General features: G+C 39.5%; 1 protein-coding gene across 2 annotated transcripts in view; it reads right to left on the bottom strand.

The window, feature by feature from the left end:
- Nucleotides 1–15,951, bottom strand: part of LOC132585366 (sodium channel protein type 2 subunit alpha-like) — a 147,956-nt gene that overhangs the window by 28,337 nt on the left and 103,668 nt on the right. For both annotated transcript variants that reach the window (XM_060257227.1, XM_060257228.1), the window contains one exon: nt 14,650–15,129. In XM_060257227.1, the coding sequence (XP_060113210.1) occupies nt 14,650–15,129 (480 nt within the window). The remainder of the gene's footprint in view (nt 1–14,649; nt 15,130–15,951) is intronic.

Genomic DNA, 15,951 nt, shown 5'->3' with positions numbered 1-15,951 from the left:
TATACAAGGAAGCTTTGAGAAGTAATTTTTGAAATAGAAACAAATTGCTACAAAGATGTATATGCTGCAGCAATTGATTTAGGGCCTTTTTCCTGTTTTAGTATGTATTGTGGTTTCTAATATGTTTAAACAGTGTGCTTTACCACAGCTTTCCTAAGGAAACTTCAGGCATTCTTTGATGATGATAAAGAAGGGGAGATATTATTTTAATAGTAGCAAATACATTTAAGTTAGGTAACCATATTATACAGTTATGCATACTTATCAGGGAGTTAATGGCATGTAAGTGGAAAGCGAACCAACATTACAAAGTAATAATATATCAAGCAAATAGTTTCTGTGAAATGTTTCACTAAAATCTTTATATGTGCAGGACCATTCCCTGTGTTTTCTAAGAAGCTTAATGAAAACCCTAGAAATGTAAAAAATCAATAGATCACTTGTTGAAGGATTCGCTGCACACAGTTTTAAATGGCAATGCTGTCTTGATGGCATACTGCAAACTAAATACGGGGTAGCTGTATATGGGAATTATAGTAATGCCAAAGTATATCCACACCTATGAAGAGTTTAAGAAGTTACATTCATTTGGGGCCTAAAAGGTTCATTCAGAGCCAATGTAGAATGTTGCCATGTCAAATTCCAGCATCCAGCTAGAGTCCAGGGCTGTTTCCTCCTCCAAGATTCCTTTAGTAGGGTTTGCCCTGGGGAAAGTGCCTCAAAAACAAAAAGGGGATGGTTCCAACATTCTCTTCCACTGTCAGTTACTTCTCCCTACTAGCCCTAGGTGAAGTCTGGCCCTTTCTCCTGTCTGGAGATGAGACAACTCTGGCCTTACCCACTCTCTCTATTCTGGGGGATGGGCCCTAGGCCTAATGGGCAGCTGCCTGCTGGTTCCCCACCACCACCATGGGAAGCTTTATAAGACTTCTCCTCTGTCCCTTGCTTGCCTAAGGAGGTCACTGCAACCTGTTTTTCGCCTTGCCCTTCTAAAGAAGCTTTCCTGCCCCCCCCCCCTTCTGCTGCTTTTCTGCCACCCTTGTTGCCTTGTGTCTCTGCTGCTGATCCATGGACTTGACTGCTGGCCAGCCCCTGGCCTGCCTGGTGTTTCTGGGCATGGTGGCGATCTAGGAAGCTGATTCTGTGGCATCACATTGGTCTTCTGCAGTCCTCCCACAGTGGTTTCCTTAGCACGTACTGGAGGCCTCTGTCTCCTTAGAGGTAAGTGTAGGGGTGGGAGATCTGACCTTGGTCGTGCCATATGTACATAGAATATCAGTGTACCTGCTGTTTTATACAGTAAATAGAAATAAGGCCTGAATTTTCCAACCTGGAGTTGGCAACTGCTAAGCCACAGTGGCTGTCATAGGGGGTGTGTTGCTGAACAGGAGCAAGCACCAGGTCTAGTTAAGTCATGCTAGTCAGGTGGTATCAATTCACCCAGAGGATGCTGCCAGGCCTAGGGTAGTCAACCTCCAGGTGGAGCCTGAAATCTCCTGGAATCACAACTGAACTCCAGACAATAGATCTGTCTCCCCATCCTGGAGAAAATAACTGCTTTGGAGGGTGGATTGTATCCCATTGTATTCTGAGGCCTCTCCCTTTGATGCCTAGCAACAGCCTCTGGTGAGCAGCTTCCCCAGTGACCCAATCCTATTCTGTCCTGGGGTGAGGCTGAGGGGAGGAGGAAGGGAGGGAGTGACAGGAAAGTGGCAGCCGTGAGGCAGCAGTAGAGCAACAGCCCTTTCTGAGGCCAGTTGATGGAGAGGACATAGAGAAACATTGGAGATGTGTCTTTCTCTGGGGTAAGACTGTTTTGGTGGTTTGTTCAGTGTTCCCGAGCCTGCAGTAGGTGGATGACTTTTCCCTTGCAATTAGAAGATTCAGTTTTCCATGCTGCTGTTTAATCCATTCTGAGTAGGATTGTCAGGTCTGTTGAAAAATACTATGGGAGTAGAGCCTGGAGAAGGCAGGGTTTGAGGAAGGAAGGAGCCTCAGCATGGTACAATGCCACAGAGTCCACCCTTCAAAGCAGCCATTTTCTCCAGGGGAACTGATCTCTTGCCAGTTGTAAAAGCAGGAGATCTCCAGGTCCCACCTGGAGGCTAGAACTCTGAGAAGATTTGTGGTGGCATTCAAAAATTCAGCCTCTGTTGGTGATAAGCAGGTTTAGAAAACCTGTTGTCCACAACAGAGATATGCCAGAGAAAAGTCCTATGCAACAGCTACAAATGAAAGGATGTCAAATATCAAGTTTACAATTTATTTATTTATTAAATTTATATCCCACTCTTCCCAAAGTGGGCTCAGGGTGGGTAACCTCAAACTGCATAAACATTAAAGTAAAAAGGTAAAGGTAGTCCCCTGTGCAAGCACCAGTCGTTCTCGACCCTGAGATGATGTTGCTTTCACAATGTTTTCACGGCAGACTTTTTATGGGGTGGTTTGCTATTTCCTTCCTTAGTCATCTACACTTTCCCCCCAGCAAGCTGGGTACTCATTTTACCGACCTTGGAAGGATGGAAGGTTGTGTCAACCTGGAGCCAGCTACCTGAACCAGCTTCCGCTGGGATCAAACTCCAACTGCAGTACTGCAGCTTTACCACTCTGTGCCATGGGGCTCTTGCATAAACATTAAAAACTAGGTAATATATAATCATTAAAACAGATAAAACAATTAAATTATTAAAAGATTTCAAATAAATATAATAATTCAGAATCCCCCCCTCCCCAAGCTGGGCAGATGGTATGGGGGTCACACCAACTTATGCCATATTAGGACTCTGCATGGGGCAGATGGTCATGCCACTTTTATGCAGGGAAGCCGATATACTTGGGTGTCTATTGTCTCAGCTAAAAGCCTGTAAAATTCACAAACATTTGGGTTCTGTGAAATGTCAGGTCAAACAACACATTATTTGGGGATAAGCAACGTGTATTTAAAGTCTTTATAGGAAAAATTAGTAAGGTGATATTTTTGGACAAAAGGTTTTTAGAATGAAGAATGTTTCCTGAGACTCTACGGGTAGTTCAGAGTTGGAGGAATCTCAGGAACAAGATTTTTTTCTTTCCTAAAACTACAATTAATACAATTCAATCAATCCAGTTAACACACGGGTTAATTTGGGGGGAAGGTTCAACAGATACGGAAATAATTGGTGTTGCACTGACTGCCTCATTCATTCCAAGAGGGGGACCCAATCCACACACCTGGAGGTTGGCCCAGAATCCTTGCTGTTGGAATGCATAGGGTGTTCATATCTACTTGGAACGTCTATGCATAAACTGGGATGCTTGCGATGTCCTCTGGTACGTGCTCCTTCTACGAAGTATTCTTTATAAGAAGTTCAAACTAGGAAATCCTACTTTTTAATATTGTTTTGAACTATATGAAATTTTGCTTCCATCATTCCATCTTGAACAGTTTTTAGAGCGACAATACTGCAGCAATAGCAGAGCAAAACAGCAAACCAAATCAAAATCACTGACTGCTCAAAAATAAATGGGGGGGGGGGTTTCCTTCACTTAAAAAATATATATATATATATAGAAAAGAAGTTTAGACAAAGGTAAATTTGACAATTGTTTTTGATCCTTGAAAGTATTTGTACTTCACCCAGTCAAATTAGTACATTACAAAATTCCTAGTTTAATATGCAAATAAAGTGAACAGGCAAAAAAGTCTGAAAGATATTTTTTAGAAAACACAAACAGACAGCTTCATTCATGCTGGGTAAGTATATATATTTAGTGAATTGTAAATTAAACCTTTTGAGATTCTTCTCAGTGAAAAATTGGTACGTTTCTTGTAATGGGCTGTAATAATAATAATCCTATTAGAGCCGGAATTAAGCGCTGCACAGTGGCCAGGCAGCTGAAAAGCTAAAAACACTTTGGTTTTTTGAGATGTGCAGTTTATTGAAACTTACAACATTTGTGATGTCCAGGCCCAATTTCCTTAATCCTGCAGTGCAGCCTCTGTAGCCCTGTCTATACAATAAGGCAATTACGATAGAAATACATAGAAGGTCAATAATGGCCACCCTTCTAAGAAGATATTAACAGGTACATGGGCCTTGAACAAGATTCCTGGATTAAGAGGGGTGGGTTGTAGAGGAGAACAATGCAATGGACTAGATTTACACAAAGCACACTGCAGGATTTGATGGGCTCCTTTAAAAACTTTTTTTTTAAAAAAAAAAACTTCAATAAAGCTTTATTTTGCTTTATTCTGTGTTATTCAGGGAGTTACTGAGGCCAAAACCCAGATACGTCTTGGCTATGTTACTACACCAAGGAAGAATATGACAGAAAGTCAATGACGACTGAGTTATGTGACAGGAAAAGGAGGAATCAGTGTGACCTCACTGATGGAAACAATGGTGGAAGTGTGCATGAAATACTGGAGAACTGATTGATGTCAGTGGTGCAAGACAAGGGAAGAGATAAAATTACTTGTGTCATGGATACCTGTGTGTGTTAGGACCTACCAGCACTAGAAGGGAATCTTCTCCATCATTGAATAAACTTGCCTTATCAACCTGCCACTCCTTTCTTTCTTTCTTTCTTTCTTTCTTTCTTTCTTTCTTTCTTTCTTTCTTTCTTTCTTTCTTTCTTTCTTTCTTTCTTTCTTTCTTTCTTTCTTTCTTTCTTTCTTTCTTTCTTTCTTTCTTTCTTTCTTTCTTTCTTTCTTTCCTTTCTTTCTTTCTTTCTTTCTTCCTTTCTTTCTTTTTGTCACCAAGTCACAGCAACCCCATAGGGTTTTCAAGGCAAGAGACTTCAGAGGTGGTTTGCCATTGCCTTTCTTATTATATTTTATTTTATTTATATCCCGCCCTCCCCGCCAAAGCAGGCTCTCTAAGAATGTAAGTCTTAGAATGTAAGTCAGGAAATAGTTCTTTCTAGAGAAACAGTGCTGTCTTAATAGCTAGATTCCAGTCAAGTTGCACCTTGGAGACAAACAAAATTTTGGGGTATACAAACTTTCTAGAATCAAAGCTCCTTTTGTCAGATACAAGTACAAGTGGAGATCTACGAGTCCTTATTAGAGATGGGCACGAACTGTACCATAAATCATGATGGGTGCACAAATCAGGAAGATTTGTGGTTCATTCCAAAATACTTTGTTTGCTTGCATCATGCCTGAACTGCAAAATGAACCACCTTTATTCCTTGGTGGTTTATTTTATTTTTGTGGTTTGGTTTTCCAGCCTGCTGCTGATTCAATCAATTCCTAGGCAATTGCTGGGAGTGGTCTTCTGGGAACCCTAGAAACACCTAGACCGATTTTGCAAAAGGGCTTGTTCTGGGTAGAGAGCCCTTTTGCTCCCACGGCTTCTTTCCATTTTTGCATAAGCTGCCACGGAGCTGCTAGTTGGCACACTTTTCTGCAGCAAGCAGAAACTACTTGCCTAGTGCAAAATCAGCCCCATAGCAGCTGTCCATTGTTTGTCCGGCAGCTCTGAGAATTAAGTATAGAGCTTTCATTCTGACCTATGGGAGCAAACACACTGACTTGGCTGTTTTCACTTTACAGCACAAAGAGAGAAGAGTTAGTTTTCATTGTGAACTTTTCTGGGGGCACCTGCTTTGGGGGGCTATGACTAAGACATTCAAAATCTAATCTTTGTCAAACTTGGAGGGTGAGTAGTGGAGAGCCTGCCGAAGACTCCTGGTGAGTTTTATACCTCCCGAACCAAATGAACCACAAACTGGTTCAGGAAATCAAATGAATCACAAAACAAGCCACCGGCTCAGGCAATCAAACAAACCACAAACTGAAACAAACCACCATTTTCCCATTTCATGCCCATCCCTAGTCCTTATAGCTCAATCTCAAAGTGAGAGTGGTGGTGCAAAGAAAGGAATCAGGATGTAGAGGTACAATGAGAAATGCAATTCTTATCTCACTACAGATGCTAATTTTCAGCCTCTAAGCGTTATGTCCTGCTTTAATCAAGCTCATCACATTTCACATAGTACCTCTACATTGTGACTTTTTTTTTTTCAACACCTCTCCCACCTTCACACTGGGATATATAAGGATTCATGGATCTCCATGTCTGATGAAGGGAGCTTTGGCTTTCAAAAGCTCATAACTCCCAAATCTTGCTGGTTTCTAAAGTGTTACTGGACTGGAATCTTGATGTTCTACTGAAGACCAACACGTCGACACTCTGAAACTAGTGTCATCTTAAGAGTATATTCCTAGGAGTTACCCCCATTGAATAAAATGGGACTTGCTTCAGAATAGATCAGCTTCAGATTGCTTTTGTATCCTTTTTTCATAGACGGAGCCCAAAAGACCACAATAAATTCATTTGAGCTGAAAAACTGATTCCACTAGCACAGTTAAAGGGAACTGGAATGAATAAGTGTTATAATTATTGGTCTTACTGTTCATATGTACCTGCAGCAGATTTTGTGCACATAGTTAGGGGGCTAGGGTTGGAACTGCCAACTATGCAAGAAAAAAAATGTTTTTGTGGATGTGGAATGGGAGCTAACTGCCAAAATACTGGGTAAGGCCACTCCCCCAGTCACATATTCTTGATTTTTTGAAAATTAAATTTTAGATGAATAGACAGCTTTTGTCTTGGGCTGTGCCCCACATCCATCAAAAATGGCCAGGCTCTTATCCCTGCTCTACTGCAAGACGACCAATTGAAATCTTTTTATTTTAATTTTTGCTTTGCAAATCTAAGAGCAGAAGTATTTGTCTGCTTCGAGAGAAATCTGGATCTGAATTCCAAGTCATTCTTGTGTGAAAAAAGAATTGTGATACAGGTCTACCTACTACCAGAACCATGTTGAGTTCATCTTGTTTGTGGCAATTGAATGATGTAGTGAAAGTGAATCAAGCTGAATGCCAGAGATCCCTACTGATGCCATAAAATTTATTCATTTGATACGGGAAGCCACATGGTGACATCCTCTATAGTTTGCTAGCCAAAGAACAGAGCAGTCACAAGGTATAAGTTCTTTCATGCCACACGGCTGCAAAAAGGTAGAGCAGTTGTGAGCAGTTCAAAAGAATTTCAACCAAGGATTCCAGTTATCTATCCCCTGATTATACCGTTGTAGAATATGGTTATTTGGTACTGTTAAGCATGAAATTATCTAAAACATTTACAATGCATCACCCAATATATTGTATCTGTATGGCTGTTTCTGAAGCAATGCATGTTTTAAGCCAAACAAGGTAATGAATCCTTCCCTCTTTATCTCCCCTTCCCATACTTACCAAGTTAACAAGTCTTTTGTAATATTTAAAGTACTTGTTTTTTTCATATTTCAAAAATTGTTTTGCAACACAGAATGCAAACCCTCTAAATAAAGTTCAATCATAAACAATGTCAGAAAACATGCTGATAAAGGAAGCTTCCCCAAAACATATGATGTAAAAATTATGCCACATTTTATAAAAAAGATGACTAATTTATTACTGTGTGGCTACTGTACAAACCTTAATTTTCCATTTGGGGGCATGTAAGGTACATCAGAGGTTGCACTGCTAGCAAAAGAAATAGTACAATCTAGTAACATTTTAATGATTGCTTGGTTCTGAATATCTGCTGATGTTCACACATCAGAAAAAGAAAGGGGACCAATGTATATATATAGTGTTGAAGTAGTCTTATTCATGGTACACACATCATGCTTGCTAGTAGCTATACCATGCTTTCATTAAGCAATAGTTCAAGAGGGAAGCGATTTTAAATTTAGCCTTATAAATAGAAGGTGAAATCGAAGGGGGAGGGATTGCACGGTCATCTGGGAATCATTACCGAAAGCAGCAAATAAGCTTAATTAATGATGTTCTGAATATGTATTTTTCGCTAAAAACTTAGCTCATGATTCTCTCATTTATAATTCATTTATATCACTTGCAAGCCTGTTTCAAATGTAAGCAATTTTTTTTTAAAAAAATGCTAATCACAGCAAGCATGCCAACCATCTCAATTTAATATTTTTCTGAATAAAATACTGTGATTTTGCAACCCACCAGGATATGGAAATCAGGCACAAAAAAGGAGATCTAGTAAAAGAATGCAGGAGGGAGAGGATAAAGCAGGCAAGCTCATTTAAAATGACTTTGTTCTATGCACCTGTAGAAGAAAATCTTAAATCTGGAGAACTGATGTCTTTAGAATTCATACACCATCTGTTTGTACACATCTAGTAAAGATACCAGAATCTGGTGACAGCAATCTACAAACAGTGTACTGGTGTACTGTCAGTCACTTACCTCTGGGCGGGGGGCGGAGTGGAGGTAGTAAAGTATCTTTCCTTAACCTCCTCGTCCTCAAGAGGTAAGAGACCAACAGTGCAATCGCAAACCGAGTTATACCCTTCTCAATCTTCAATGGATTTAGAAGGCTACAACTCTCTGCTAAGGATTACAGTGCTAATCAGTTGAGAGGTTCTACTTGTGCAAACCCCACTGAAATGCACTAAGAACACAAGAGAAACCATGTTGGATCAGGCCAATGGCCCATTCAGTCCAACACTCTGTGTCACACAGTGGCCAAAAAACCCAAGTGCCATCAGGAGGTCCACCAGTGGAGTCAGGATACTAAAAGCCCTCCCACTGTGCCCCCCCGCCCTGCAAGCACTCTCACACTGTGAGAGTTTTCCAGTGGCCAGTACCCAAATACAGCAGACAGTGCTTCTATTATGTGCAGGGAACTATGTGCTCATTGGGGCTTTCTCCTCTCTCTGTCTGCAGTGCTCCATTTGCCAAATAATTGTTCTGACAGACTACTGTACTCATGTCTATAGGCTAAGGTATCAGACATTGCCATCTCAGACACAATGAACCAATATTTTGTTTGTTTGTTTAGCAAGAACAGTTCTCCATAGAAAGTGTGAACAGAGAAAGGAGTAATGTTGTTGTGTTCCTACAATCCTTAATATATTGGGGGGGATGCTGCAGCTGTAATACATTTTAACAGGGAGGAAATAACAATGGGTGGAGTCCTGCTTGTTAAAGCCAACAGGAGTTTTAGGACTGAATTTAATGGATGTGGATTTCATTTGCAGTATTTAAGTGGGCATATCTATCCAAAGTCTCAAGTTGATGGCTGGCAGCATTAATGTTCCTGTATGTTTTTTTTTGGTTGACAGCTATAAAAAATTGCCACGATAGTGTCCTGTCTGTTTTGTGTTTGTGATACATTTCAATGACAAAAATCTGTACCGTAGTTTACCAACAGCAGGTTACCTATTTTTTTTAAAAAAACCCTGAAAAATCACACACTCCATCCAATAAAAGGAACTTCTGTTTGATTCAGAAATTAATCCTGTAGCTTTCTCATCATGTTTTGCTTCCTAACATCATATGAACAAATATGTTTCAAGTTAGCAAGCATGCACACGCATCTGATTTTTTGCTACAATTGCGGGGTAAAAGGACACAGGTTAATTGGCGTCTGATTCCTACAAAATGCTGGGGTTGCCAATCCTGCCTGATCATGCTGTGATGTGAGTCTTCTGACTCAGCAGGTAGCAGCCGTGGTGGTTTCTATCATATCGCAATGAATGGGGAAGGAAGATGGCTGATTAGCATGCAGGCCAGTCAATACCCATTGAAAATGTGATCATACAGAGGTAGAATTTGCTTAGGTAACCTGTATTAAATTGGTGATGCACGCTGCTCTGTCTGGTAAACAAAAAAACAAAAAACACCACCAGAGCTGCATTCTCGAATGATCCAGCTTGATATTAATCCTGTGAGAAGTAAGAACGGTAGGAAATGAAATTTATGATATAGTACCTTCGTTTTCAGCTATGGATTCTCATGTACAAACTCAATTACAGCTACGACATTATCTAATATAACAGTGTTTAAAAAAGGTTTTTATTCACTGTCTTGTTTAAAATGGCCAGCTTAGCTCTGCATTAGAAAAATCATGCACTTTTTGGCTACGTTAGAATGTTAGTCTTGGAGAACAATTCTAAAAAATCCTAGGGGTTGATTGCAGAAGCTGCTTTGCTTTCAGTTTTTAACTCACCTATAAAACTACAAAACTCAAATAATTTTCAGTGTCATGCACAGGGCTACTAAGTTCATAAACACATTTAAGATAAAGCTTTACTACTTTCATTCAGCATTAATGTGAAATAGAGCTAGTTTCAAGATCATAATTAAGAAATAATGCCTGTTAATCGTCTTAACTCTGAAAATATATTATACAATAACCTAACAATAATTCAGATGCCTACTTTTTAACATACAAATAATAATTCTCTAAACTTATTAAATTACAATTTAGACAGCAAGCATAAAATCCTGTTATTCACAGAAATGAGCTGGGCCAAAAGGCCATCTCTTCCAACTATCTTTCCCAAATCTAGAATTGTGCGTTCACTGACTTTACCAAAACCAGCATCTCCCTCTTTGTCCTCAGAGGCAGTGACCTCAGCAAGAACGGCCTGATGAAACTGTCCTCATTTAGTTTCCACACTGCCTTTGCTTTGTGTGTGTGCGTGTGCATGTAGTGAGACAGAGAAAGTCCTCAGTTTAAATAATCACTACCTCTGCCTGACCTCTCTCTGGAAGCTAAAAAACCCAAGCAGAGCCTGAAATGATAAAACTGAGGATATTATACTTTGTGAGAAGACAAGAAATGGGAAAAGACAGTAATGCTAGGAAAAGTTGAAGGCGGCAGGAAAGGTGGAAGACCCTACACGAGATGGATGGACTCAATCAAAGAAGCCACAGTCCTCAGTTTGCAAGACCTGAGCAAAGCCGAATGATAGGACATTTTGGAGACTGTTAATTCACAGTCACCATAAATCAGAAGTGACTTCTTGACAGCATGTAGCACACGCACCTCTGCCTCTTGAGAGATCTGTGTGCTCCATTTGGTACTACTAGAGAGAATTTTAGCTTTGGACCAGCTTGGCTACTTGCAAACTCTATCTTATTTTAGGTAAAGTGGCATGGAGGAAGAGTAGCACAAGGTCCCTGTTTCTATTTTAAATTTATATCTTCTATCAGTTTCTTGGGCAAACTACTGGTCCATCAGCCTCACTTCCTTTGAATGTCATAAAATGAGAATATGGTTCGGAGAAAAGATGTCTGTCATGATCTTTTTTGAGACATTTCTAATGCAAGCTTGCACATCACAGAGATACAGCCTTATGTCAACCACCAAAACCTAGGCAGTTTAAGCCCTATGGACTTATATGGGGAAATCAAGGACAGGGGTAAAAATGAAACTCATACTAGGGTACAGTCTCCTTCAAGCTCTTAGAAGCAGAATAACACTTCAGCCATGTTTACTGGTACACAGCACTGACTCACGTTACTTCTACCCCTAGTTAAGAAAGTGCTTTAGTATGTGATCCTGCTCTCTGTAAGTAAGGCAGGGAACACACAAGCTGCACAGCAATATGCTTTGCCACAGATTGACAAACCTAGACCACCCATTCATAAATTAATGTGGCAATCCCAGGAACTGTGTATACATATTCTAACTTCCAGAAGCAGCAGCCACAGCTCACCGGGGCCAGTATTATTACTAATTCAAGAAAAAGAGTGGCAACGGCAAAGCTGGAGGAGGGGCTGACAAGATAGAGGGGGGCAAGAAGGGGAGAGTATGTGGGACCAACTTCTGTTTTCAACTCCCCTCATCAAGAAGGCTAAATATCAAAAAGGGGTTCAGCCCAACCTAGCATACTGCCTCCTCACTGTTCCCCACCTCGCTCACATGTGGAGACTCTGAAAAGAGAGGGCAGGGTTGCCGTGAAATATCTCCTACCATGACTGAGGGGACTTAAGAGTGCTTAACTTCTAGATTGTGCCCTAGTATTTGTCAAAAGAACATTCTGACTTTGATTCATCTTCTCACACAGCCAGTAAGCATTTCTGCTCACGAAAGCAGGAAGCAGGAGAGCATAAAGATTGCAGATTTCCCCCTCCAGTTGTGCTATCTCACAGGCTATTGTCCTGTGTCTAGTTTCTAAAAGCAGCTAGTGGGGAGGTGGTAGTTCTAATCATGGTTCTTAACCATAGGGTTGGTCCTGGTGGAGAAATTCTGAAAACAGAAGGAAGAGTGATTTTCATCAGTTCCATCCTACTGCAGACTTTCCCCTCCTTCCTGTTGGCCAGAAGCAGTTTATAATTATATATTTTGGGATAAAGTGGGAGAGGGAGGAAAGGAAGTCCCATTCTACTTACACGAATTCTTTCTGTCAATGTAACTTACTGCTAGATCCAAGCTCATGTCTTGCAAAATCTCACATTTGAATTCCACAAAACTTCAGTCCTTCAAATGTATGGTTGGAAAGTTATAATAAAGATCAGTTTGAAACCTAGCAGTAGAACATCCACCGTGTATTACCTTAGAAGAACAGAAATTTTTACTAAGCTCTACTTTCACATCTCGTGAAAATGGATCTGGAGATGCACTTGCAGTTTTGGGGAACATATTTGTGGCTTTCTTAAAAACCACCCCTTGAGACATATGTTACATATGGAGCACCTAAGCATATTTGGAATAATGCTCAACTGGGAGTAAGAAACCAGGATATTTTTCTCCCCAGATTACTGTCTGCCAGATATTCTCTTTAAAAGATGACATAAAAATATGAATATGACCAAAAACAGACTTATAAAATGGTATTTTATCCAGGTAACAGAATATGCAGTTGCTCAACAATTTAAGATATGTAGTATCAAGATTCAGACAGACTCTTTGGAAAAGAGCCAATGGAAAATGACATTTGAGGAGGGTTGGAGTATTTGTTTAAGAAACCAATTTAAAACACCATTAGAATATTAAATGAAGGAAATAACATAAATTGTTTATGAATATCAATGATAAACAACTGATGACAAGAAACTATTGTAAACATGAAAAGTTCATGCAGAAGGGACCATGTTAAAAATAAGAGAGATTACATAACCATCTAGTGAATATTCATTTTTTTAAAAAAACTATTTTTTTAAAAAATAGAGTTTTTTTGCAGTATGAAATAATAAATTTATTTATTTGTGAAAAAAAAAACCCATAACCCTAACAGTTAGTTAATCCAGCCAAAGTGCTTTTCTGTCCTACTGATAAGCCTTCCATTGAAATGAATGGGATCTGAACATGCTTAATTTTGTTTGGATTATTGTCCATTCTCATAAAAAAAAGAACTGGAGTAGCCCTTTGCCAGAATGGTAAAAGGAAGGCCTAAGAGGAGAGTGATCTTCATCACTGTAATGAAGGACATGATCCTTAATGTATCTGACCTCTTTGAACCTCTTCTATTTATGCACACAAAGTTTCTGCAACTTTATATATCTGTGGTATCAGAAATAATACTCAAGTGCCCTAATTTTTACCTTTAAAACATAACTATATTTGTACATTACAATGCTGTACTTAAGTTTATACACTTTGCTGGGAATGCAAATAAAGCCTTTCAGAAATCAATAGCTAATTTCTAATGTAACAGGCTCCAGTATCCTTAAATTAGAGAGATTTAGCTTCTCCTAAAAGATGCTGATGAAGTTAACAGTGTACCTAGGTAAATAGGTGCAGTGTACAAATGCACCATAAGAAAATGGGGGTGGGGAAGGAATTGGTTCCAGTAATCAAGAGGGAGTAATAGGATGGCAGGCAGGAATAGGCTTGCTAGGAATAGGCTTTGCTAGCTTGTTTGCTGACAAGGCCCGTTGCCTACCACTGCTCTGAGTAGAAGTGGAAGGGAAATAAAACAGCAATGTGGGTGGCCTAACTATGTCACTTCTGGATAAAACCTCAATGACATAGGATAGAACTAGGAATTGTCAGAAATTCTATGCTTTTTCCCAGTTTACCAGAATGGAACTAATTTTATCACAGAATTTCCAGTGATTCATAGTGCTGCCCTTTGTCCCTTCTGCAATTTACCCAGAAGTGGCACACATCCCATGTCCACACCCCCAGCGATCCCAGCTAGGCAGGAAACAGGCCATGGCAAGCCTTCAAGATTTTATAGAAAAAGTTGTACCTTTCATTAATCAGATGCAAGATTGTGCTGCACGTGGAACAAAACAAGACTTCGAACAGAGCCCAGAGATGCAGTAGTAGACTTCACTGATGCTTGATCCAAATAGTAATACTCTATTATCCAAATGTCAACTTTTGGGGACCAATTTTAAGCTAGTGCTCATTAACCTCTGATAAATGGCTTACTGATCTAAAATATAATACTGTAAAATATCATCCTACTTGGAACATCATTAGCACAGAAGTGAATAGTAAACTTCTTTATAGGGAATGCAATAGAATAAGAAGATAAATTGGTTTATAGATTCTGGAGAATCTTAGAATACTATCCCTCCAAAACTCTGCTGTGAATAAAGGATAATTAATTTCAAGAATACAAAACTATCATTCATTCATATATATTAGATATATTTTCTAAACCAAAAGAACATCAAAGTTAATAAACTCAGATGGTCTATATTATTTTAATGAACAATTTATCTTAATAAAGATTATTATCTGTTTTTGCATTTGATGCATGCAGTATCAACATATGTCAAATATTTACCAAAGTTGTGGAAATAGGATTAAAGTTTAAGTGTTGTTTAATATATCAGAACTGTTCACTTTTTAAAGAGGATTGTATTTTTAAAAAGCACAATGTTCTGCACCAAAACAAACCTACCTCCTTGCTTTCTTCCAAATCTGACTCGCTGCTAAACTCCTCTGTGTTTAGGTTTTCAAAATCTGATTCTCCAACAGCGATAGGTACTGTCACAGTTACACTTGGGTTGTTTATGAATGACATGTAATCACTTTCATCAATGATGTATTTTTCCACGCTGCTGCCTATACCACTGGTTGTTCCATTACCATCTTTAATGTAGTTGAGATCTTTACCAATATCTACTATGGTATGGTTGGAAATGCAGCTGTCTTTCTTATTATTTAGGTCTTCAAGAGGTTTAATTTCATCTAAAGCTTTTTGTTTCCTCACAAAGGCCTTTTGGACAAATTCATGCACTTTTCTTTTCACAAAATCGATGCCCTTTTGAATCCTTGCAACAGCAATTTGCAGATTGTTCATTTCATTGTCATCATCAGTAGCAGCAAGATTGTCAGAACTGAAGGAGCTCAGCAACAAGGCCAGAAATAGATTCAAAACCTGGTAAGCCAAAAATAAAGCATCAGTATATGTTGTATAAATAAGAACAATTACTGCTTAGGTGATTCAGTGGAATATGCACTGCTTCCTGGTCTATTTATCCATCTGAGATTTAAGGAGTTGAAGAAGAACAGGCCATCGAATCACAGCAAATTCGTGGTGACCCCATCCATGAGGCATTTCAGGTAAGTGATAAGCAAAGGTGGTTTGCCACTGCCTTCCTCTCCATAGCAGCTCCAGTCTTCCTCACTGGTCTCCCATTCAAGCACTAACTGTGGCTGACCGTGCTTAGTTTCCAAGCTCTAGAAAGCTCGGGAGAAATTGGGCCATTCAGTCTGCTTTAAGGAGCTGACACAAGTCAAATCAATGTTCTTGTTAACCCACTTCTGTGCCAACTAGTAGATTCTCAGGCAGCTGTTGCAGATTGAACCGGATGATTCAGATCTGCGAATCAAGGATTTATAATGGGAGAGTTCCTGTACCCACAGAAGAATCAGGAAGTTACTGCATGTGCTGATTAAAGCTTTCAGAGGTATTCACAACAGGACTCTCAGAGATTAAGTAGAACCCCCCTGTGTTATCTGCAGACTCTCCATTAGCCACAAAAATGTTTTTAACAATGCACTCCTATGCAGAGTTATAACCTTGGATGTCCTTTGACTCCAAAAGGCTTATAAAGGTATAATTGTCTTTAGTGTTACACTGTACTAACTGTAAATCCTGTTAACCAATACAGGTACAAAAATGTAGGAATTCTAGCTCATCTTTGATTTGTAATATACAAATGTTTGCCATTAATATTTGGGATCTGTAAACTTAAGT

Source organism: Heteronotia binoei, chromosome 16 (genome assembly GCF_032191835.1).
Source record: "Heteronotia binoei isolate CCM8104 ecotype False Entrance Well chromosome 16, APGP_CSIRO_Hbin_v1, whole genome shotgun sequence".
Taxonomy (NCBI): Eukaryota; Metazoa; Chordata; class Lepidosauria; order Squamata; family Gekkonidae; genus Heteronotia; species Heteronotia binoei.
Note: the sequence above shows the minus strand (reverse complement) of the source record. Positions and strands in the feature narration are given on the sequence as shown.